Source organism: Larus michahellis, chromosome 8 (assembly GCF_964199755.1).
Source record: "Larus michahellis chromosome 8, bLarMic1.1, whole genome shotgun sequence".
Taxonomy (NCBI): domain Eukaryota; kingdom Metazoa; phylum Chordata; class Aves; order Charadriiformes; family Laridae; genus Larus; species Larus michahellis.
In genome coordinates, this window is record NC_133903.1 from 46249087 (window position 1) to 46273931 (window position 24845).

The following is a 24845-nucleotide window of genomic DNA, read 5'->3' on the forward strand; positions in this document are numbered from 1 at the left end:
CTGCAGCAGGCAGCGAGCGCTGGCACCGGCCGGGGGACAACCCCCTCCCCATGGCAGAGGTGGGGAAGGGGCTGAGCAGAATGGGGAGCCCCCAGCCCCATGCCCATGGGGTGGCTGCAGGAGCCCTAAGAGGGGGGGGCAAGTGGGAGGGGAGACCCCGACATCTCTGTACCCACCCAGCAGCCCCAGAACCCTGCCCCACACCCTGCCAGCAGCCCCCAGCCCCTCGTAGTCCCGGGGCGGGGGGACAGGCTGCCGGCCCCTCCGTGTGCCACACACCTCTCCACAGCGTGCAACCCTCCCCCCCCGCCATTGTGTGTGTGCACACAGCTGGGGCTGTCTCAACCATCCCCCCCGCCCCCCCCCCCCCTTCCAGCTGTGCCCCCCAGGAGAAAGGGCCGGACACTGCAGGTAATTTATATATAATATATATATTTACTCTTTAAAAATAAACCTTCGGTCCCCACTACCGCCTGTACAAACTACAAAAATAAACCTTTGCTCTCTTTGATATAAATAACTTAGATGGCGTGTTGGGGGGGGGGGGGAGAGGGGGCTGCCCACCATGCCCACGCCTGGCACGGGGACAGGGTCCCCGGGGCCACCCCAGCTCAGCAGCACTGTCTGGGGGCCGGGGGTGTGTGTGTGTGTGGAGCTGGAGCCACGGGCACAGCAAACACCGCTGGAGTTAAAGTGCTGGGTAACGGCGCGGACGGTGCCCGGGATGGGGACGGGGACAGGGGCTGGCCTTAGGGACAGGGACAGGGGCTGGCCTCGGGGACAGCCCCAGCACACGGGGACATGGTGAGAAATTTGCTTTCCCGGAGAGATGTGTCCGGTGGCACCATGGGCGCCCACACGACTGTGTGCTGCCATGGGCGTGCACCAGCACGTGCTGTCACCACGGCCGCGCACGAGTGTGGCACAAGGGCCCGTGACCATGGGACAGCTCAGGGGCTCGGCACAGCAAGGACCACCCCAAAGACACCCCCACCCCAAAACCACTGCCTGTGTGGTGGGAGCAACAGGCTCCCTGGCTCCGCCATGGCACGTCCCCGATCTCCAGCCCTCCCGTGCTCACTGGTGGGGAAACTGAGGCACAGAGCAGTGTGTCGGAGGGGGTGAGCTGCCCGTGGCCACCCAGCATCCCATGGAGTGGGGGCATGAACCACGTCTGCATCCCCATCCCGGGCTCCCGCTGCCTCCATCAGGCAGCCCTGCACCAGCAAAGGGTCTGCCCCCTCCCTGCCTGCACCCTGGGCAGCCGGGCGAGGCCGTAGGCTGAGAAATAAATCTTTTAAAATAAGCTTAAAAATATATATCTCTCTATAGATAGTTTCCCTTTGCAATAAATAAAGGTGGGGGGGTGCCTGCCCCAGGCCTTGCCCATGGCACCCCAGGGCACGGCTGGCTCTGGGGCTGCCCCCTTTATCAGGACAGGGGGCACCAGGGCACCCTGTTGGGGCACCCCAGCTCGTGGCCCAGGTCGGGGGGGGGGGTCCCAGGAGGAGGTGACAGAGAGCAGGCAGTGACCCCGCAGAGGGGGGGCTGGCAGGGCACCGAGCCCACCTCACCAGCAGCTCCAGAAACAGAGGGGAGGGGGGGTTAGTGCTTCCATTTCTGGGGGGGCAACAAGCCCGGGGCAGGGTAACCCCAAACCCTGGGTGAGGGGACATGGCACCATCAGCACAGCCCCGGGTGGGGGACATGCGGGCATGGCGTGGCCTGCACACAGCTTGCATAGAAGTGCCAGCCTGCCCTGCCGAACCCCTTTGCGGGGAGTGCGGGGGGGCTGGTCCTCTTCGGCCGAGACCGGGGAGGGGGGGGCATCGCCGCTCCGGCGATTAGCAGCACGATGCGGGCGACCCCGCTCTGCACCCTCCTGTGCCCGCCAGGCGCTGGGGAGATGCTCTGCCCAGGAGCCACCAACCTGTGGGGAGAGAGAAGGGGGTGGGGGGGGGTCAGACGGGTCCCTCCAAACTCACCCCACACCCCCAAGCCACCGTGCATGAGCCCCGGGGTAGGGTGCCCGTGTCCCCAGGCTCACCTAGCGCCGGGTGCCTGTCCCGTGGCGTCCCATGCTCTGCATCTCGAAGGCGTCGGGCATGGCGGTGCCACCGGTGCTGGCCACGCTGGGCTCCTCCAGGCAGTCGTGCTCGCCACTGGTGAAGCCCTCAGGGCCAAAGCTGGGGTAGGAGCCAGGCAGCGTGGGGTGCAGGGCCACCGTCACAGAAGCGGTGGCCGTGACGGTGGTGTAGCTGCCGGCGGGACCCTGCAGGTGGGTGCTGTAGGCGGGCAGGGCTGCAGGGGGGGCTGGCCGGGCGCCCGGCGGGCAGGGCTGTGGCGTGGGGCACGGCTCCCCGAAGGACAGAGGGGGTGCAGGCTGCGAGCCGGGAGCCTCCTTCTTCCCCTGGACCTCCGGGCTGTCCTTGTAGGGCTTTAGCACCTGGAGGGGGGGACACGGAGCATGAGGGACCCCAGTCACACTGAGCATCCCCCTGGCAACCCCGCCACCACCACATGGGACCCCGTTCCCCCAGTTCTGTCCATGACCCTCTCCCATGGGATGCTGGGGAACCGGTGATGCCACGGCAGGCAGAGGCACTCACGGTGATGCGGGGGAAGCTGGGGTCCTTGCCGGCCTCTAGCAGGATGTGTGCCGGGGCGGGGGGCACGATGAAGGGCCCCCGGGGGCTGCCTGGCCCCACCGCCTCTGCGTAGCGCTCCGCGTCCGAAGGGTCCGGGAAAGCAGCGGGCCAGGCTGGGGCACGCCGGACATACAGCCCCCCAGGGCCCAGGCACGGGGGCACTGGCTCTGGAGGGGGCAGGCGGGGGCCATTCTCCACCGGGGATGCCTGGGGAGAGAGGGGACAGTGTCAGAGAGAATGGGGGCACACAGGGATGGAGTGTGGGGCAGCAGGGAGTATGGGGTGATGTGGGGGCGAGGGCTGTGTGTGGTGAGGGAGATACGGGGTGAAGGAGGGATGGGGTCATAATGGGTCAGGGAGGGATGGGGGGAGTCAAGTGTGGGTGGAGGTAGGAATGGGGTCAAGCAGGTATGGGGCAAGTTGGATATGGGGCACAGAAAGGATAGGGTAAAGTCGGGATGGTACTGGGTGAGGGATGGGCTGAGGTGGGTACGAGGTGAGGTTGGGACTGGACAAGGCAAGGACGGGTGTAGGGTCAAGAAGGGACAGGGTGAGGGGCAATGGGGGATGAACAGAGGTGGGTACAGGGTTGGGGAGGGACAGGAAGAGGTGGGATGAGGGTTTTGTACCTCAGGGGGTGGCCCGATGACGGAGAGCAGGACCGGCAGCAGCACCAGCCCGTTGAGCAGCCCCAGCAGCGTCAGGATGGTGAGCACGGCAAAGAAGTACCTGGGGGGGGGAGCGCAGGCAGAGGGGGTAAGCAGGCACAGCTGCCATGAACCCCATCCCCTCACAAACACGGCTTCCCACACCACACACCCCAGGTCCCCCATGTCTCCCCAGCCTCCATGCAAGATGGGGTGGGTGCCCCCAGCAAGACACATCCTCAACAGCTGCCCCACATCCCCACCTCCAGCCAGGGGGGGCTGCCGTGCTCACCAGCCCCCATTGCCAAAGCTTTTGGGGTGCAGCAAGCAGCTGGTTTACCCCCTCTGGCACTCACCTCATGATGAAGTCAAACTCGGAGCCGGCCAACATGAGGACACCCAGGAGGGTGGAGACGGCACCGTCCATCACGGGGGCGAAGGTGTGCTCCAGCGCCGCAGCCGAGCGCATATTCCTGCTCCCCGCGGCCGTCAGAAAGCCCTGCATGGGGTGAGGATGTCACATAGGGCTTGTCCCCGTGTGCCACTCGTGAGGTGGCCACCCATTGGAACATGGCCAAGGGGGTAAGGGTGCTGGGGAGTGGGGACTGGGGTGCCCTGCGGTTGGGCAGGGGTCTGCCTGTGCTCACCAGGGCCACATGGACAGTGAACTCCACACCAATGCCCACCGAGGCGATGAGGATGACCACGGGGATGGCGCTCAGCTTGATGCCCATCAGCCCCATGATACCAAACAGCTCCACCGCCATCATCGCCAGGATGGAGACCTGAGGGGGTGATGGGGTCAGTGAGGGTCAGTGGCTCTGACTGGCTGTCCCCTCTGTCCCTCCACTTGACATGCAAGATCCTACCACTCCCTATAGGGCAGCCTCACCCCATTGCCCCTTTTCCCTCTATTCAGGGTGTCCCTCTGGCCCACCTATTGGGGGTGGCCCTCACCCTCCTCTGTATGGATGGCCCCAAACCCCTGCCCACTACACAGGTTCTCTTCATTAGGGGTGTCCCCGATCCCTCCATATGGGTCCCCCATTCACCGCCACCTCCATATGGGTGGTCCCCTCGCCCTCTTCTGCATTGATGTCCCCAGACCCCTGTCCCTGCTATATTTTCCCTTCATAAGCTATGTCCCTGATCCCTCCATAGAGGTGTCCCCCACTCACTGCCACCTCCATAGGGGTGTCCCTTCCACCCATGGTGCCCCTGGCCACCCCATCCCCTTGAAGCAGGTACCCAGGGCCACCCAGCAGGATGGGAGCAGGGCTGGATGTCCCTTTCCCCATCCATCAGGAGGGCAGCATGGCCAGTCACCCCCCTGTCCCCATGCATTGGGGTGCGTACTCACGATGATGCCGGCCGTCCAGGGGTTGAGCAGCAGCAGGGCGCAGACAAGGAAGGTGCAGGCCAGCAGGATGCTGATGGCCAGCAGGAACCAGTGGCGCAGGCCGATGTACTGCTCCCAGAAGAGGAAGGGGTAGCCGCTGGGGTAGCTCAGCACCCCGTGGCGCTGGGCGGCCTCCCGGCAGATGGCCCGCACGCTCTCGATCGCCTCCACGAAGTCGGCCGTGCGACGCAGCCCGCTCAGGTAGAAAGGGAACTGGGCAAACTCCAGCGGCTGGGCTGCCGGGACTGGGGAGGAGAGCACGGGCAGTATGGGGGTACGGGCAGCACAGGGATGCGGGCAGCATGGGGGCACCCCGACCGCATCAGCGTGAGGGCAGCCCGGGCAGCACAATGCCTGGCTGGGTACCACGGGGCTGGGGAGTGTGTGGGGAGCAGAATCGGGGGCGAGGAGGAGGGGGTTTCTCTGCCGGCAGGATGCTTGTGGGGTAGGAGGTCCCAGGGATCAGGGGTTTTCTCTGCAGGGGAATGTTTGTGGGGCAGAGGGGGAACAGAGCAGATGGGCTTCTTCGTGGTGAGAGGCCTGTGGGCTGGAGCAGGGGTGTGCTGCTGCGTGCTCAGGGCACGGGGAGCGTGCAGTGGGGTGCTCGGGCTGTGGGGTGCAGGGGGACGAGCGTGGGACACAGGGAAGCAGGGCAGTTTCCCTACCAGAGGATGCTGATGGAACGAGGGACGGGCGGGCAGGGGGGGAGGTTCTTTTCAGGGGGATGCTTGCAGGGCAGGAAAGGTGCAGTGAGATGGATCCTCCGCAGGGGAATGCTGGGGGGCAGGAGGGGGCCGTGGGGAGCCCACCGCGCTCACTCACTTCGCAGGTTCTCGCCCGTGGTGTCATACTTGTCATGGATCCACTCAGGCGGCGGAGGGTAGAAGTTGGCCTGGGAGGCGGCGAAGCCCAGGGGGTCGTTGCTGGCCCACACCGTCAGGCAGATGTAGAAGGTGTCAGGGGGGATGATGCCATTCTCGTCCACCAACCGCCGCGTGGTCAGCTACAGGGAGAGAGCAGGAGCAGGCATGAGCAGGGCACTGGGCACAGCGTTGTCCCCAGCCCAGTTGTCCCAGCCCCGTCCCCACATACCTGATTGAAGTTGAAGGGCTCCTTCTTGTTGCCAGTCTGGATTAGGAGCTTGTACGCCAGCGCCCCGTCCTCGGAGCCGTTGCGGTAACTGTCATGGGTGATGCGCCCAGCTTGCCAGTCCCTGTCGAAGGTGGCCTGGAGCCCTGGGAACGCAGCGCAGGGGGTGAGCATCCCCTGGGGCACACCACCCTGCATGGCATCCTGTGTGCCCCGAGGAGTGTGGTGCCAGTGTGATGGGCACGGAGAAACCCCAGGGCTCAGCCTGGCATTGCTGGGCACCTTGGGGACACACAGGACCACCCTCCTAAGGGTACAACACACCAGGGATGCATTCCCAGGCCAGCGGGGAGGGTGCAGGCTGGGGAGAGGGTCCTTGGGCAGGGGAGGTCATGGAGAAGAGGGATGTCCCTCACCTCGCAGCCAGTCCTGGAAGTAATGGAGCCACATCTTGGGCAGGTCGCGGTTGCCCTCCCGCACCACGTACTTGACGGTGCTGAAGGCCTGGTGCAGGCTGAGCAGGGCGGCTTGGGCGCCTGGGTAGTGGAAGCCGCCCTTGGTGACGATGAACATGTTGTAGAAGGAGAAGTACTTGAACTGGGCCGAGATGAAGGCATGTGCCTTGGTGTCCCGCGGCACGATGTCCGTCAGGTAGAGCCCGTCGTGCACCATGGTGGTGCCGTAGAGGCTCAGCCCTAACAGCGCCAGGAACAGCACCGCCACCACCGCCTGTGGGGACAGCAGGGAGGGTCAGGCAAGGTCCCATGACACCCACCCACCTCGGGTGGCACCACCGGGGCCGTCCCCACCTCACCTTGGTCCGGGTCCGCAGGAGGAGCGGGGCGTATTTCTCCCGGGCGAAGTCGGCGAGGCTCCAGCGGCAAAAGGGCAGGGGGACGCATTCCCGCCCACCCTTGGCCTCATCCAGCTGGGCCAGCAGGTCCCGGGTGGAGCTGGACGGGGTGAAGACCTGCGAGCCCAGGGGGTCAGTGGGGGGCAGGAGGACGGCGGGCGAGGTGCACACCTGGGAGGTGGGTGGCAAGACGGTGACGACGTGGTGGCCCGAGGGGTCACACCGGGTGAAGGCTTGCACGGTGGTGGTGATCTGGGTACTGGTGGCCACGCCGGGGTGCCCATAAGGGGAGGGGTGGCAGGCATGGTTGTCGTTAGCATCGGCGAGCTCCTGGGGTTGGATCTGGATGACCCGTGAGGAGCAAGGGCTGCAGGGCGAGAGGAAAGGAGGAGAGAGTGAAGGAGGAGAAGATGTTGAGGGAGAGGAGCAGAGCCACCCCATGCTTCCGGGGGGGGACCTGCGGGGTCAGCCCCATCCCGGCCAGCCCAGCCCTGATACCTGTAGAAGCAGCAGAGGATGTCGAGCCGGCGTTTCTCCCGGCGATACAGGTCCAGGCTCAAGATGGCAGGGAAGACGAATAGCACCATGGCAAAGTTGAACACCACAACCACCGCAGCCTGTGGGCAGGGATGGGGCTTTGAGCAGCCTGGTCTAGTGGGAGGTGTCCCTGCCCATGGCAGGGCGGGGTTGGAACTAGATGATCTTTAAGGTCTCTTCCAACCCAAACCATTCTATGATTCTATGTCAGAGCTGGGTTCGGTCACCCCTTCCTGCCCACCCCCGAGAGGGACCCCAGCCGAACCTGAAGGGAGAAGGCACGCAGGGCAGGGATGGGCACCAGGGCTGCCATGAAGAAGGCGATCATGTTGCTGACGGAGGTGAGAGCCACGCTTGTCCCCGTGCGCTTCAGGCACTCGCCCGTCCGCTCCTGTGGGGACAGAGGGAGGAGGTGACGAGAGGGGCTGCAGGGAGGTGGGAGGTGACAGGGCAGCCCCCGGGCAGGGCTCAGTGCTCACCTTGAAGGGGATGTGCTGGCTGGTCTCAGTGAAGGCATGAGCCAAGAGGAACATGTCATCCACACCGATGCCGAGGGCCAGGAAGGGCAGGACCTGACAGAGAGAAGCCAGTGTCAGTGGGGCATCATGGCCACCGCCTGGGAAGGGACCCGGCCACTCCACAGCCCCCAGGGTCCCACCAGCCCCACAGTACCTGGCCCTTCCCCCAGCACATACCTGGGTGGTGGCTGCATTGAAGGAGATGCCCAGCAGTGAGCAAAGCCCCAGGCCAGAGGCCACGGAGAGAGCCACAAGCAGGACCCCGGCCAGGCCCACGGCCCCTTGGGACTTGGAGCAGTCCCACCGCAGCATGGTGACACAGGCATAGGCCAGCTGGAAGAGAACAGCGGGTTAGTGGGGATGGGGGGGCGAGGGAGGGATGGCAGGGGACAGAGATGGGGGGCACACACACCATGAGGAGGTAGCCCCCAGCCACCCGGATGACGCTGACGTCGGAGAAGGACTTCATGATGTCGTTGAGCGTGGTGGTGGAGAAAGCATGAACGTTCTGCGTGGCATTGGACGGGATGGAGTCCTGCGCCAGCTGCCGGAGGAGCACCCCGTTAGAGACAGGACCCCCCCTGCCCCCTGGTACATCCTCCCCAGAAGCACCCAGGGTGTCAGCATCACCACTGAGGGTCCCTAGGGACCCACTGGACCACAAGAGCGGTGCCAGGACCTATGGCCACATGAAAACCTGGGTGCAGGGCGATGCCACACACAGGGTCACCCCTCCCCAGCCCCACGTGGAGGCTGTCCCTGGAGCCCACCTCCACGAATTTCCTCTGCCAGGCCTCCAGGATGGCGCCCGCCTTCTCCTCGCTCCAGCTGATGTCATGGATCTCGTAGTCATCCTTGAAGTGCTCAAAGAGCTGCCGGGGGCTCATGAGGAGGAACATGGTCTGCAGGGCCTCGGCGCTGGGGGACAGGCACGCACCTCGCTGGGACCGGCTGCAGCACCCCGGGATGCAGGAATGGGTCCATCCCCCACCCCACGGCTTCCAGCCCCACCATGGACACCCAGGAGAGGACCCAAGCATCCTGCTCCCATGTCCCCACCCTTGCTCCAAAGCACTGCCCCACTCACCAGCCCCATACACTAGCCAGCCTTACACTCTCCCAGACAGCCCCACAGCCCCTCTTGCATCCAGGATGGGTTTCCCTAGGAACTGGATGAGGATGGGGGGATCCTGCCCCAGGGGTGAGTGCCGCCGCTGGGCCCTTGCACCATGCCTGGGGGATGCCCACACCGTGGTGGTTCTCACCGTAGCAGCTTGCCCTGGGAGTCTTTGGTTGTGCCGCCTAGAATCAGCTCCTCCTGCCAGCGCATGAACTTCCTGGAGAAGCCGTGGCAGCCCCCTGAGAGCTCAGCTGGGATGTCGGGGCTCTGTGGGCAGAGGGGAGGCATCAGGGACGTGGGACCATGGGGCGGGCAGGAGAGCAGCAAGCCTCCCCCTGCACCCCTCTTGGTCCCCATGGGCTGTGACCCACCTGCTGACTCTGCTTGTTGGGGGCACTGGGGGGGCACTGGGGGTCCCGGGGGTCCAGGCACGGCCGCTCCATGTAAGCCTGCCCCACCTCTGCCTTGTCCAGCAGCTCTTTGAAGCCTTCCAGGGATGTGAACTGCCCCAGCTCCTCCATCAGCTGCAGAGGGTCCAGGTTGCTCCACTGGATGTCCGGGCGGCCCCTGGAGAGAGAGAGGCACCAGGGTGATGGGGGATGTTGAAACCCACATGAGGTACCACCACCGCCACCCCATCCCATGGGTCCTGGGGGTGCCCTTGAAGGCAGGGTGCGAGAATGCAGAGGAGCAGCATCAGTCGCCAGTGCATCCCCTACCCCCTCCTGGGCCGCCTGAGGCATCCCCCGTGCCCTGCACGGCGCAGCGGGCCGTGCCCCGAGTCAAGTAGCGTGCCTGATCCTGTTAGGCTGGGACAAAGCCGGGGGAGCCGTCCCTGCCGCCTGGCCCCGCTTTGTGCGAGCAGTCAGGCCGATTACTGCCCGCGGGCTAACATCTTGATAGAGGGGAGCAGGCAGGCAAGGGCTCCCGGCATCCCCTCCAGCCCTTCCTGCCATCTTCCCCCAAGCTGGAGGTTTTGAGGCTCAGCAGAAGTTCTGGGGGCTCAGGATGGTGCTGGGAGCTGGGCACGGACTAGGTCCTTGGAGGTCCAGCAGGACTCCGCGGGATTTGGGTACCTGGGAAAAGGGGTTTTTCCATTGCCTGCAGATGCTCTGCTCCCTCCATCCCAGCCCGCGGTGCCAGGGGCCAGCTCCCAGCCTCGCTTGGCCTCTTTTTTAAGACAGAAAGGACACACAAAAAAGCCAATAACCCAGCCCAGCGCTCCAAAGAGGGGAAGAAAAAGCCCCGAGCGAGTGTGGGCTCTGGGGAGAAACGCAGCCTAATAATTCATGAAGGCTGGCTGGGCCGGAGCCGGCCGCTCGAGATTCCCACATACCAACCGGAGCTGCTGCTGCTTCCAAAGAGAGCCCCTTTTATCTGCTTTCGCTTGCTTCACTGAGCCAGGGCAAATCCTTTTGTCTTTCCATAGATTGCTGCTCTTTGTTCTCCCAGCTCCCGCCCCGCTCACCCCTCGGCGTTAAAAAAGGGGGACGAGTCCCCCCATGGGCTGGCCGGCGCTCAGCTGGGGTGCCTGCCCGGGCACCCGCTCACCCGGCTGGCGAGGACAGCTGGGTCCCACCGCTGCTGCGGGTGCCACCCCGCCTGCCACATACCCCCAGCCACCCAGGGATGCTGCCCACCCCGGCAGATGACGCCACCCAGCATCCTGCTTGGCACGGCCACCCTAAGCCCGCTCGCTCCCGCTACTGGCTGCTCCCCAGGCTGGGATGGGGAGAACCTGAGGTCTTGGGAGCGGGGGGTGGGTGTGCAAAGCTGGTCCCCAAGTCCCGTCTGGGGATGCTGCGGCCCCTTCCCCCTCCTCCCGTCCAGCAGCAGCCTGAATAAGGCCACTATTTCATCTGTTTGGCAAGGGGCAGCTTTCAGAGCAGCATTAGCATGAGAAAGCGTGGGGCTGCGTTTGCTGACAATGCACAAGCCGCCCTGGCTCTCCCGGACAAACACACGCGTAAACAGAAGGAATGTTGGGGGGGGGGGGAAGAGCTCCCCCCACCCAGCCCGGGGTCCCCAGCCCCACCACCGAGGTGCGGGGAGCTGGCCGGGAGTCACCCGCCACCCACCCCGGGGACTCTGCGCCTTCTGTGTCCCTGGGGACAGCTCAGGAGTTGTGGGTGCCTCCTCGCCATCGTGGCACCCACAAAGCGCTGGAGGCCGGGGGACGGCCCAAAGGGACCTGCAGCACGGCCTTCTGTCCCCACGTCCCCCTCTCTGACTGGTGTGTGGGCATGGCATGGCAGGGGTGGGCAGCTCCTGCCGCAGCGGTGCAGCCCTGCCCGTGCCACCGAGGCCAGGAGGGCGAGGACAGGGACCCGTCCCCGGCGTGTTGACCCAACAGACCGAGCAGTGGTGCTGGGACCATCCTGGGGCCAAGTACGACAAGCAGCAACACCAAGGGACCTTGGGGAAGCAGCACCACGCTGCACGGGAAGGACAAGCATAGCCCCTCGGCAGCCCCCCCCAGCCCCTGCTCCCACCTGCAGCCCCCCCGCACCCCGGGACAGCCCCCCAGACTCACGGGAGGTACGCTGAGCCTCCCTGCAGCTTGGCGCCTTCCCAGAAGCAGTCCAGCGGCGTCAGGATCACACAGGGGAACAGCTTCTCTATCATCTGTGGGAGGAGGAGATGCGAGGGGTCAGCTGGGATGGATCAGGCCCCCCCTGCTCCCCCCTCCCAGCCCTGCTGGGCTGCCCAAACCCGCACCCTCCCACATGGAGCTGGTGGTGCCTCTGCAGCACCCAGGGCTGGCAAACCCCATCCCCACCACGGCCCAGCTGTTGACCCATTTTTTTGGGGGACCAATCCCCCATGGGGGGGGAGGGGGGGGCAGTCCCTGGGAGCCACTCACCCTCTCGATCATGCCGTTCTCAATGATGGGGACACCCGACTTGTAGCAGATCTTATTCAAATCCCACGATCTGGAAAAGCAGAAGGAGGATCTGAGGATGGGCATCATCCCATGGGGGACCTGGCAAAGGGTGTGGGGGACACGCAGGACAGGGTGGGGGTCCCCGTCCCCCCACCAGGCCCCGTCCGGAGCCGGACTCACTTTCCGTACAGCGAGACTTGGACTTTGCTGGCGGCCAGGGCCGCCTCGAGGTGGAGCTGCAGGGCCTCCTGCGTCAGGATGTTCTCCCCATCCAGCTTCGGGGTCTGGATCAACATCTGGGAGGTGTAGACGGACTCCTCGCCCAGCTTCTCCTTGGTGTAGCGCAGCTCCTGGCTCACTCGGCTGCCGGCTGCGGAGGGGACCGATACGTGGCCCTGTCAGTGCCAAGGCTGGCAGAGCCCCCATCCCACCAACCCGTGCCATCCCACCAACCTCTCCTGCCCATCAGGATGCCCAGGGAAGGGGACAAGCAGGAGCGAGGCCCCGCAACATCAGGTGGTGCCACGTTAACCCGAGCGGGCTTCTAGCCATAGGGTTCCCCAATCGTTGCATCCTCTGGGTGCTCGCACCCAGGGGACCCAAGCACAGAGCACCCCAGCCCATGCTAGACCAGGCACCCCCCTTCCCACAGACATGGATATTTCCAGCCCCAGAGCAGCTTGTTGGCTTTGCTTTCCCCAGAAAAACCCCATGGATGGACAGCTGGTGAAACGGATGGGACACACGCTGCCCACTCCCACCCATGCACTGCAGCGGGTGCCGCAGATGCCCAACACAACCAGAACAAGTGAAACGGGGGACACCCCACCCCACACCTGCCCAGCTGCTCCCTGGCACCCTGAGGTGGGCAGCGTTTCGGCCAGGCCATGAGTGTAGGGAGAGGTGGGCATCCCCAAACCCCGACAGGAGCAGGCTGCCCCAGGAGGGGCTTGGAGACAAGGGAAGGACACGGTGTTGGGGAGTTCCGCAGGACCCCTCTACTCCCACCAAGGCTCCAGGATACGTCCCCGATGGCAGTGGGAGAGCTCTGAGTGTGGCGGGGCCAAGGTTTCTGGGAGAAGCCACCGACTTTATTTGCAGTCGTCTCAGTGCAGAAGAGAAATCCCCCCATGCCAGCACGGCCAGGGCTGAGCTCAAACCCTGCGTAGCCTTTTGCATGGCGGAGCACCGTCCCAGGGACAGCCATCCTCGTCCCCATCGAATGAGGGACTCCCATCCCTCCTGGCATAGCAAAGGGGGAACGACACAGTCTTCGGAGGTGGGTGGGAAGCCAATCCTAAGGCCCTTGAGCACGACACCCGGTCACCCTGCTCCCAGCCCTCTGCCCGGGGAGGGGGAATGATGTATGTAGCCCCCACTCCTGTGCCACCCACCAGGGATGCCCCAGGGTGCCCATGTCAGGGTGCATCCCAAGGCAGCACCGCTGGTGGAGGGGAGGCCGGCTCCTGCCCAGCCCCGGGTGCTGAGGAAAGAGGGGGGATTCAGGATTCAGCCGTGCTGGGATGCTCCCTCAGCAAGAGGCGGGGGCCCCGGCGGGCCTGGCCCCCCGCCAGCGCCGAGGAGGCCAGAGCGCGACCGCAAATAAGGAGCAGAATCTTCCCTTTTAATGACTTATTATATGGGTTGGTGTTTTTTGGTGGTTTTTTTTCCCCTGCTTTTTGGGAATGGGGGGGGGGAAAGCGTCTTTATTGTTCCTGGCTGGGCTGGGGAGCAGCTGGTGTCCATCAGATGCCAGTTGGGATAGAGGTTGTGCCAGGGACGGGGAGGGAGGGGGGGTACACGGCCGCAGCCTTTGTGTGTGTGTCAGAGGGGAGGGCAGCGCCCGGGGCGAGGGGACAAGGACACGGGGAGGGTGGGTGTCACAGGGCGGGGGGGGGATCCATCCCCTTCCCGGCAGGCTGGGAGGTCGGGCAGGAGGTGTGCCGAGTTGCTCTGATCTCAGCCGCGCCACCCACGCCGAAGCTGGGCGGGTGGTGGGACAGGGCGATGGAGGCGGGAGGGGGGGGTACCCAGCTTTGCCGCCGCTCCCGGGGGACGCATCCTGCTGCATCCCGCAGGCATCTCTGCCCAGCACGGCCACAGGAGGAGATGCACATCTGCAAGCGTGGAGGGGGGAGGGAGGGGGTGGGGGAGCCCCCCAAAAAATTAAAGAAAGAAAAAAAAAAAAAGAAAATAAAAAGCCGTCCCTTGTAATTAGTGTTAATTTGGAACAGGGCACTGCGAGCCGTCAGCAAGCTTCAAAGGCCGTGAGGAAGCCTCAAATTCCAACACCCTAATTAACCAAAGAGCAACATGAAAAGACAAGGCAGCGCACACAGGGCTGCCAAGGACACTTCAAACGGGCGCACGCCCGCCGGCCGGCCCGGGGCCGGGAGCGGGGCGAGACGCCCCACGCCGCACGCAGCCCCCCGGCCCGGGGAGGGGACCGGGGGGGGCGCCCCGATACCAACAATGAGCACATTAATGAGGAACTGTATGTAAATTCTTCTTCTTTTTTTTTTTTCTTTTTTTTTTTTTTTAATTCCAATTAACAAAGGGAGCCCTCGGCTTTTTCATGCAAAGGGCCCTCTGGTTCCAATCAGGCGCCCTGGTCCTGCTTATTAACAGCCAGCTCCGCTCCCCGGCGGGGGCTGGATTCACCAGCCCCTGGACCCCCAGGCTGGGCAAAGGGACCCCCACACCCCCCAAAACCCCATGGTGGCACCCGGGAGCAGGACAGTCCCCAGGGGCAGCCATGCTTTGTGCGAGCATCCTCCCTGGGGTGGGCACCGCTTCGGGGTACCACTGGCCGGGGGTGTCACGCTGGGTGTTGTGGGGGGGTGTCACAGGGTGCGGACACGCAGCAGTGTGGGCTGGAGGGTGGACGGGACCCCCTGCCCACTCGCACCTCAGACACCCAGGGTGCAGAGCAGGCTCCCACCGCGGCCAAGAGGGGAGGGCGGGGGTGCCAGCGAGGGGACGGGGTCCCCGCCAGCGAGGGCGGCTGCGTGTGCGGCTGCCTCCCGCCCACGGGCCAGGCTGGGGGAGCCCTCCCCGTAATTACAGCATCCGCCGCAAAATTACAGAGCAGGGCGGGAGCCTCCCTGCCCCCTTCCCGGCCACCCTGCCTGAGCCACCCCCCCGCCACCGCTCCCCAAACCCTCCTGGCACAGGACCGATGGCCGCGGCCCTGGCACTGCCGCTGGCTCGCCCTCACCCAGTGGGACTGGCTGGTGCCCTCAGCTGCCCCGGTGGGTACCGGGACCGCAGCACCTCCTGCCCAGTGCCCCCCAGGCTGAAGGATTGGGGGGAAAGGGGTCACTCCTGCTCCCAGCCAAGACAAAGCCCCAGATCCTGCGTTGCCCCCCTGCCCAGGAAGGGGTCTGACCCAAGCTCACCCCACATCCCCCCAAGGGCTGCCAGCACCCCCAGACTCAGCTCAGAGGGTTTGGGGTCAATGGAGCCCATGCCGCATCCTGCTGCCCCCGGCGCAGCTGCAACCCCCCCGGCACAGGGCTCATCCCCATGAAGCCACCCCACCTGGCATGACAGCAAGGGGACATCCTGCCATGCTTACCCAGGGTAGGAGGTGGGCAAACCCTGCAGGGGCCCTGTCCCCAAGCACCCACAGGTGGGGGGGAGTGGACTGAACGTGCTGGGGCAGCGTGCCGGGGTAGCACCGGGAGGGCAGTGGGTCAGGGCAGGCTGCCAGCCCCACACCGAGCCCTCCCTGCCTGGCAAGGGCAAAGGGGACAGAGGTGAGGGAGGGCCATGGGAGTGCTGGGGGCCATAGAGAAGCACCAGTGTCCCCCAGGGAGACGCTTGCTGCTGCAAGGACCACTCTGTGTCCCCCAGGGCTGGGTGGAGGCTGCGGTCAACAGCAGGGCCACCAATCTGCAGGTGGGACCTGCGCACTGCCAGCAGCTGTCGCCATCACTTGGGTGACCCAGGTGGGACAGGGTGGCAGGAAGGGAGCACGCCTGGGTACACGTCCTCGTCTGGCCTCAGAAAAACCAGGCCCTGTCCTCTTGCCTGGGATAACGGAACTACGGGATGTGGTGACAAACACGGCAAGTCCCAGATGCAACTAGTGCGTACAGGATGCTGCAGCCCTGTCCTGGGGCCAGCAAGTCCCAGAGCCAGGCCAGCCCTGACCCCAGCTCCAGCCATGCCCCGCAGTGAGGGAAGAGCCGGGGGCAGTAAGAGGTGGGTGGTCCCTGGAGAGTAGCCCCCCTTTCCACAGCGCAACATCCCAATACCAGGGCTAGAAACCCACAGCTGGGAAGGGGGCAAGGTCATGCTGAGATCCCCTGGGAAGAGCCATCCCCATGGGGACCCCCCCTCCGCAGCCAGGGGCACCCGTGGGGGCAAACACTGGACTGTCGAGCCCTCCTCCGGCACAGCCTGAGTGCATCCCGCCAGCAGATATACCCACCCTGGAGTGATTTTACAGCCTCCAGGGGCAGCGGAGAGATGCTGGCACCATCCCGCATCCCGTGCGCCATCCTGCATCCCGAGGCACCGCCCCGAGCATCCCTCAGCCGGCCGCTTCCCCGTGCCGAGCGGCGCGCAAGCCGGAGGCCACCTTCAAAGTGTTGTGGGGCGGATTAGCTGGATTAGGGAGGCAGTGAAAGGACCCATGCTGCTCCGGAGGAAGTCTCGCCCAGGGCACGCTGAAAGAGCCATTTTTACCTGTCCCGGCCGCTACCGCCGGCCTCGCCAAAAGCCCCGCGGCCTCGTCCTGTCAAAACACGTCCTCCCAACCCCATTCACCCCACGGCACGGGGCCGGCCCGAGGAAACGGGGCGGGGGGGTGGTGGTAGGTGGGTGGGAGACGCCAAGGGATGAACGGGAGCTCGCCCACCGCCCCGGCACCTCCGACCAAACCCGGTCCCACCAAAGGGGCTCCCATCGCTTGGCGAAGGCAAGAGGGGTGGCAGAAGAGGGGGCTGCCTTCAAAACAAAAAAAAAAAAAAGCCAGCAGCAGAGGGGCTGAAAGGGCCCGTTTGGGGCCAGTTCTCCAGCCGTCGGCCCCGGCCAAACCCTTTTGTTTAAGGGCGAAGCTAAATTAATGTCTTTATTACCCCAAATCGCCGGGCGGCGGTTCCCAGCGCAGGGAGGAAAGAGTTGAGGGGGGCGAGGGTGGCGGGGGGGGGCCGGCAGCCGGGAGCTCGCACCGCCCCGGCCAGCACCGAGGGGACAGCGCGACCCCCGAAAAAGAGGGGGAAAAAAATAAATAAAAAAAAAAAAAAAAGGTGGGGGGGGAGGAGAGGGGATTCAGTTGGGAACTATTCACCGCTAAGACTCCTGTCAGCATTGACATAAATTTCCACTGGTGTTGGCATTTAGGCATTTGCCATTTCCATATGTATAGGGCTGCCTGTACTAATTATGCTAATCACCCCCTCTGTTGGCTGCTGTGAAAAATGGCCACATTAGGCACTCCACTGCTTGCTAATGTCACTTAATGTGTGGTTGAAACATACATTCATCCCCCTCTGAATGGTGAAATTTTTCCACATTGCTGGCTTCATTCAGGCAAGAAATGAATTTTTTGAACTCAGACCACTTTTCCAGGCCCGAGGGAGAGGCAGATAATAAAACCCTCTTCTCGGGCCCTGGCGCTGCCCCCTCCCAGCCGCCAAATAACATTTAAAACGCAAAAAAAAAAAAAAAAAAAAAAAGAGCCCCCTCCCTGAGTCCGTAGATATGTCTAAGTTTACAAAAAAAAAAAAATCACAACACTTTCTAGGAATTTAAAAAAATATATATAAGTTGAAAAGCAAAGCAAAATGGATAGGGGCAGATAAGCCACAGCCATCTGTAAAAGTCTCCCAGTCTTTTTGGGTTAATTAGCAAAATTTTCCAGCCTGAAAAAGCCAACCGAACTGTCAAGGAAGGGAAAAGGAAAAGCAAGAGGTTTCACGCTCACACCCCAAAGATAAATAAATAAAGGTGAACTGCCTGCGCCCCATCTTCGGGCAGAAGGGGGGCTGCTGAGTGATCACCCCACACACACCCCCCAGCAAAGAAAGGTCCTTTCAGAGCCAGCTGGGTTTGCCGGGGAAAAGGTGCTTTTTGGAGCAGAGGGCAGAGCCAGCCAGGATTTTAGGATAACGGGGACCTCGGAACCCCATGGCAGCAACACCCCGTCTGCTCCTCGCTCGTCTGATCCCCTGAGGATGGGGGCACGGGGGTCCCAGGGATGCCCAGACCCCGCAACCAGAAAGGACTGCGGGGTACCAAAGGAAAAATCCCACGGGACCACACAAGGGGGTGACCAGGGCAGTGGTGGGGTCCCCGGGCCGCCCCTTCCCTCCCTGCAGGGCCGTGCCTGTGTCACCGCTCCCCAAGAGAAGTGGGGACCCTGTCCCCACAGGATGCCTGTCCAGGGACAGAGTAGGGACGTGGCAGCCCGGGAGCCGCCCCTCGGGTGTGAGGCCGGCTCAGGCCAGATCCTGGCGGGCGTCTCGCTGCCCCTGATGCAGGGACAAGCTGCCATCGGAGCCCCCCATGTGGCCGGCACCAGCCCCATGCAGCCCCCCCAGCCCTGCGCCCCAGCTTCGCCTGCTCTTTTCTCAGCCTTGATGTCTCACCCCACAAAACCCACCCGCCGGGAGCAACAAGACCACCCACCTCTCCCTGTGCCCACCCAGGAATGTCCATAGCACCCCGCTCCCCCCCATGGCTGCTGCCCCGCATCCCGTCGTGTGTCCCACCACATATCGTGGGGACAGGGGCTGGGAAGAGGGGCCACATGGACGGTCTCCCCAGGGCAGAGGCAGGGTGGGGAGGGCGCTAAATCCCCATCCTTGGCTTTTCATTGTGGCTTTCCCATTCTCGTTATCCCTCTCTCCGCAAAGATGTACTGGGATGGGGGTCTCATCTTGCTCTGGCCCCTGCCGAAGGGGGAGCCCCTGAGCTGCATCCCAGCCCTGCCCTGGGTGCCAGGGAGAGGACACCCTGTGCCAAGTCCTATTGCAGAGGCCAAGGAAGGACAAAAAAAACTACTGCCAAGGGGGTTGGCGACATCTCTGCCTCATGCCCCAAGCTGGGAACGAGACAGCAAATTCCCCTTGCCCCCATACCATGCATCCCACCGGCACATTCGGGGTGTCCCTGCCCCCTCCAGGAGAGGATTGGGGTCTTCTCCAGGGAGACTTGGCAGCTCTTTGAGAGCGCGACGGCTGTGCGGGGTGCTGGGCTGTTCCGGTTAGGAATTAACCCGGCCTTCCTTTGAACCAGCCCTCGGTGCTATAAATCAGGCAGATCCATTCACCACCCAGGGCTCTGCCTGCCCGGAGCTCGCCGCCCCGGCCCCTTGGCCCTACAGATGCTCTGGGAGAGCCGGGAACAGCTGCCAGGTGTCTAGAGGTAACTCAACACTCGCCGCTAGCTGGGATTTCAAAGCCTCTGAGTGGCTAATTGCTTCGGAGGAGCCTAATTGAACATTTCCACAGTCGAGTCCAATTTATGGGGTGACACAGCCTCCCTCCATCTCCTAAACAGGGATGCGGGTCAGGCATAACCCCAGGCCACCACCAGCATCCCCCAGCCAGATCCCAGACCACGGGACATGGCCTAAAATGGGACAGGGGACCCTGCGCTCAGGGGGACCCATGAGGGGACCTGCCATCAGCACAGCCCCAACACTGACCCCAGCTATGGAGGGCAAAGCAAGGCTGCCCATCCTATTCCCCTGGGGGTGGGGGGACAGCAGCACAGTGTCCCAACATGGGACAACAGCATGGCAAGCAGCGCCTTTCCATCTCTGGCCTGCCAGCACCCACCAGATCCCCAGATCCCGGAGAGCTGAGCTCAGCCTGCAGTGGGGACAGCCCAGCACAGGGTCACGCTCCCTTCCTGCAGGGCTGGGATCTTACCTGGGTGAGGTGGTTTGGGTCGGAGCATCACCAACCCACACACCCCAGCCAGGCTAGGCAGAGGCAGGTGAGCAGGTAGACCAGCTTCAGGGGGTCATCAGAGGCTTCTGGGGACCCTCAGCCACCCTGTCTCTGAACTGGGGGATCAGCCAGGACCTAGGATGATGGGATCAAGACTCGCTGCATATGTACCCTGCCCCTTAAGACACTCCACGGTGCTGCCTCGGGGCTGGGATGGACCGCACTCCTGCAAACATCTCCCCACACATACCTTGAGAGGGCAGGAGTCAGGGTCCCCCAGCACCCTGGGGATCCCAAGGCTTTGGGGCCAGGCTGATGGGGCCACACAGATTTGCCAGCCCAGGGGCAAAGTCTGCACCGCCTCAACCCGGCATGGCAGTGCCAGGCTCGCTGCAGAGGGACACAGAGAGCAGCCACCCTGCCACATATCCAGGGACAGGAGAAAGTGGCGGCCGAGAGCATCCAGAAGCAGCTTAAAGTGCTCAGGATACAACCATACAGTCTGGGAAACTGCAACCTGCTCCCCAGGGGCAGCCCAGGCCCTCCTGCCCCCCAGTAATGCACACCCGCACAGCAGGATGGAGTCCGGAGATCAGGGAGGGCTGGATACACCCAAGGATACCAGGGGACGCTTTCATCTCACCAGAAAACGCAGAAGCAGAGGCCAGCGGAGAGGCAAGGACCCACGGATGGTTATGGGGAAGGGAGGCAGCCCCACAGCTGATGCACGAGACTGAAATATCCACTGCAAACCTTCCACATCCTGACCCATGCGTGGCCATCCCGCAGGACTAAAGCCACCCCGGCCACGTCATCCTTGGTGGTCACAGGTAGTGCCAATGCCTGAGGACAGTCTCCTTGAGGATGCTGGGGCCGTGCCACCCAGGAGCACGGCATGGAGGGTTCTGCCCCAGGTGCATGCTCTTGAGGGAAGAGCCCTCCCAGGAAGGCCAAGGGGGGGCCCCCAAGCAGCATCCCACCAAGCACCCCCAGCATTGCACGCCATCCCCACCCCAGGCGCTACAGATGCGGAGCAGGGGCTGTGTGCAGACCCCAGTGCACCCATCGCCCGGGAAGGGGCAGGACACCCCAGGTCAGCCATGTTTCACCTTGGGGTAAAAAAAAAAAAATAAAAAAAATAATAATCCACCTCCTGACAGCAAAGAGGATGCCCTGGCCATGAGAAAGAGCCAGTTCCTCAGAGAGGCCTCTGACACCCATGTTACAGCCACACCACAATGTGGGGGAAATATCCTCCAGCAGCAGCCGCAGCCCCTCCTGGCCATACCCATGCCAGCAGGGAAGTACGGTGGGGCACAGAGCCGGGTTTCTGGGCACTTCCAGCCGTCCCCAGGCTCGGCCCCTTCCCCATCCTGCTCTCCACCCCTACGCACCGCAAGTCCTGTTCCCCCCCAACAGGAATAACCACAGCCACTTCCCTGGCTCCGGCCGCAGTTGCACGAAACGCTGACTCCTTGCAACCCCAAAAGCATAATAAAAATCCGATGGAGCCGGAGCCACGACCCGGAGCAAGGGAACCACGGAGGGAGCGTGTCCCTCCTCCAGCAGCCACCACTCAGGCACCAGCCGGACCGAGAGTATCACTGGGTTTCTCTGCTACGTGTTGCAGAGGAAAGGGGTGATGGAGACGAGATGTGGTGGGGGGGACAAACACCCCTCGGGAGTGGGAAGCAGGTGGGAGAGCCGGGCATTCCTGGGCAGGGGTGCGTGCGTGCATCTGTGTGTGAGCAGCGAGGGAGCGCGAGGCCTTTTTTTTTTTTTTTAATAAAAAAAAAAAAAAAGGGGGTGGGAGAGCAAAGTTGCTTCTATTGTTGAACCAAATCCAAGAGTAGCTGAGGACCACACAGGGAGCGGGGCGTGGGGGAGGAGGCAGCGCTCCCGCACAAAGATGGCTGACACCCCTCCGCTGAGCAACATCTGCCCCTGCACAGCACCCCGCCGGGGACCCCAGGCTGGGAGACCCCCCCCCCGGCCAGGGCCTGGCAGCCATAGGGGGCTATGATGCGGGGTGCTGCCCCCCCCGGGGACCCCCAAAGCAGGAAGGAGGCGCAGGGAAAAGCAAATCCCAGCGCTGGGGAGCGGAGCTGCAGGGAGAGGGGAGAGAAAAACCCACGCTGGAGTTTATTAATAACAAAGGAGGGGGGGGGGGGGGGGGGATCAGCCGCTTCCACTCGGAAACGGGGATTTGCTCCTGCCTGACCCTGCCTGCTCCTCCGTCCCCGCCGGGCAGAGGTCCTGAGCCGGGACCGGCAGCCCCGCGGCACCGGCTCGGCCCCGGTACGGGGCTGCGACCGCCGCCCCCCACCCCGCCTCCCGCGGGTGCTTTTCCCGTGGGGAAGGGGCCCGGCGGCGGGAGAGCTCCGCGGGAAGGGGGTGCCCACGCGTGGGGTCACGGGCGCTCAGCCGGCACCGACCTCCCATCCCGCCGCACGTGCCCGCCCGTGCGGGGACGCGACCGCACCTCGGCGCGGGGGGACTCCCGCCGGGACACGCGTGGGGCGGGGGGTTCCCTTCGCGGCTCAGCACCGCGCACGACACAGCCCCGAGCGGCCGCGCAGACCGGACCTCCGCCGGCGGGGCATCCACGGCCCCGCACGCAGGAATCCCGGCGGCATCCTCATCCTCCCGCCCCGTTCCCGCGCTGTCACCTGCCTCCGGGCCAGCCCCGCACCTCCGCGCCCCGCGGAGGCGGGGGGACACACAGGGACACACACGGACACACACACACACACACAAAGACGCGACCGGCAGCGGGACCGTTCCCACGGGCGGCTGAGCCCGTGGGGCCGCGCTTACCTTCCACCCAGAGGTGCTCGATGTCGGTCTCGATGGAGGCCACCCGCAGCCCCACGGCCAGCGCCCCGAACACCAGCAGCCCCACGAAGAGCACCTTCCCGCAGTGCCGCTGGATCCGGCAACCCAGGGCGAAGAGCAGCGCCTGAAAGCGGGCCCGCAGCCACAGCGGAGCCCTTTGGCCCACGGCCCTGCCCTGGGGGAGAGGGCGAGGATCAGGCTGGGAGCGGGAGAAGGGGGAAGACCCTGCCCGGGGATGGGAGGGGAGGGATCCCGCAGCGGGATGCCCGCGGCCGCCACGCTCCGTGGGGCTGCGGATCGGGACCCCTTCGGGGAGAGAGCGGGACCCCGAGTCGGGGGACACGGGGGTTGCCCACACCCGCACCTCGGCGCGGCCGGAACCCCCCCACGCACACCCCATCCCGGACCGCCCCCCCCTCACCCCCGCCGCGGGAGCGGGCGATGCTCTCCCCTTACCTCGGGCAGCGGCTTGCGGCGGGCGGCGCGGAGCGACGGCGGGGCGGAGCGGGGGGGCTCGGCCGGCATGGCGGGGGCGGCTGGCGGGGCTGGGCACCCCCCGTTATGTGGGGCCGAGGGCGGCGGCCCCCATGCGAGCGGAGGAGGCGGCGGCGGGGCCGGTGCGGGCGCGGCGCGGTGCCGGTGCGGAGGGCTGTGTGCCGCCGGCCGCCCGCCGCGCCTCTAAAGGGGAGGCGGGGGCGGGGGGCGCCGGGGCCGCGCCGCCGCCGCCGCTCCCATTGGCCGCCGCCGCCGCGGCAGCGCCCATCGCCGCTGCTAGGCAACGGCGCGCCCGCCGACGGCGGCCACACACGGCGGCACCCCCCCCCTCGCCTCCCCCCGGTACCGCCATCCCCCCCCCCCCCCCCCTCCTCGCCTCCCCGCCTCCCGTCCCGCACCGCCCAGCCGCGGGGGGGAGCGCGGCGGCGGCACCGGCCCGCCCCGCTGGAAACGGCGCACACACACACACACACACGCGCGCGCCTCGGTCCCCCCGGGGAACCGGCAGCTCCCCCCCCCCCCCCAAGGGGTGGGCACCCCCACACTGACACTCTCCTCCCTCAATAACCACCTCCCTAAGGGTAGGCAGCCCCCCTCCTAGCTGCCCCCCCAAGGATGGGGGGCATCCCCTCCTCTGTAGCCACCCCCAGGAATGAGCATCCTTCTCCCACAGCTACCCCGCAAGGGTAGGCAGCACCCCCCCTCCTCTCCCGGAGATGCGCCAAGGGACAGGCACCCCTCCCAAGGGCAGGGTGTGCCCCCCCTACCCTCTCCCCAAGGATGGGCATCTCCCCATAGCTACCCTCCTTGGTCCAGGAGTTGTCCTCAAGGTTGTCCCCTACACCCCCCCACACACACCCCCTAGTGCTGGGCAGGCCCCCCATAGCCACTCCAAGGGCCAGGTATCCCCTCCAGGGCTAGGCATCTCCCCATTACCACTTCCCAAGGGATAGGCAACCCTCCTAAGGGCTGGATATCCCCCCATGTCCACCCCCCAAGGGCTGTGCAGCCCCCCCATAGCCACCCCCAAGACAGCCCCCTCCCTGAGGCTGCATATCTCCCCTTTAGCTACCCCGAGGGATGGGCAACCTCCTTTCAAGGGGCAGATGTCCTCCCCCAAAGGACAGGTATCCCCCCGATGCCTTTTCCCAAGAACAAACTATCCCCCCCCCAAGAGCAGGGTGCCCCCCACCCACAGCACCGGTTGCCCTCCCCAGGGGCCAGATATTCCCCCAGGGCCATGGTGGGCGGCAGGAAGACACCCCACTCTTTGGGGATGCCCACAAGCGCTGCCCCTTGGGGAGCCAAGCCCAACACCCCGGGGCTGGAGGCAGGGGGGCACAGAGCCCCCCCATCCATGGGGCAGGGGGCTGGCGAAAGGGTAAGGGGTAAATGGCACCACTAATTTGTGAAGTAATTAGGGATAACCTGTTCATCTTTCACCCTGCTCAGGTCTTTATTGGCCAGACCTGGTGCTGCTCCCACCGGGAACGGCGCCTCGAGGAGCTGCTGAGGGCACCTGGGGGGGGGAGTCAGTAAACCCACATGGAGCAGCACCCACCCCATGTGCCGCCCGGGCCCCCTGGAGCGATGATGGTGATGCTCAACCTGGTGTCTCCTTACTGGCCAAAAACGGGAGAACTCCCCATAAATAAACCGAGTTCCTCGGGCGGCTCCTCCGCGCCCCCCGGCCACGGCCCCCGCCAGCCCGAGCCGCTGCCGCCGAGCTCTCCTGGGCCTTGGCGGCGTGTAAAGGGTTTCTCCCTCGTCCGGCGATAGGCCTGTAGCATCTGGCGTGTCCCCAAATACAGAAGGGAAACGGCTATTCAGCACTTCTGCTGCCTGATTGCTATTAACAGCTCCACCATTCCTCTTCCTCGGTGGACCTGCACTACCGCTGGGCAGCTGCTGTTTTT

General features: G+C 64.6%; 1 protein-coding gene across 1 annotated transcript; it reads right to left on the reverse strand.

Moving 5' to 3' along the window:
• Positions 1 to 338: 338 nt before the first annotated feature.
• On the reverse strand, positions 339 to 23197 carry PTCH2 (patched 2). The gene is given in 26 exon segments (XM_074598453.1): positions 339 to 1930; positions 2048 to 2446; positions 2610 to 2855; positions 3278 to 3377; positions 3652 to 3794; positions 3943 to 4080; positions 4656 to 4939; positions 5517 to 5697; positions 5787 to 5929; positions 6200 to 6512; positions 6598 to 7003; positions 7135 to 7253; positions 7439 to 7564; positions 7653 to 7745; positions 7869 to 8024; positions 8104 to 8235; positions 8462 to 8609; positions 8957 to 9078; positions 9183 to 9378; positions 11345 to 11436; positions 11675 to 11744; positions 11876 to 12065; positions 22417 to 22609; positions 22891 to 22989; positions 22992 to 23125; positions 23128 to 23197. Coding segments are annotated over 25 exon segments (4293 nt in total). The 3' UTR covers positions 339 to 1930.
• Positions 23198 to 24845: the final 1648 nt, after the last annotated feature.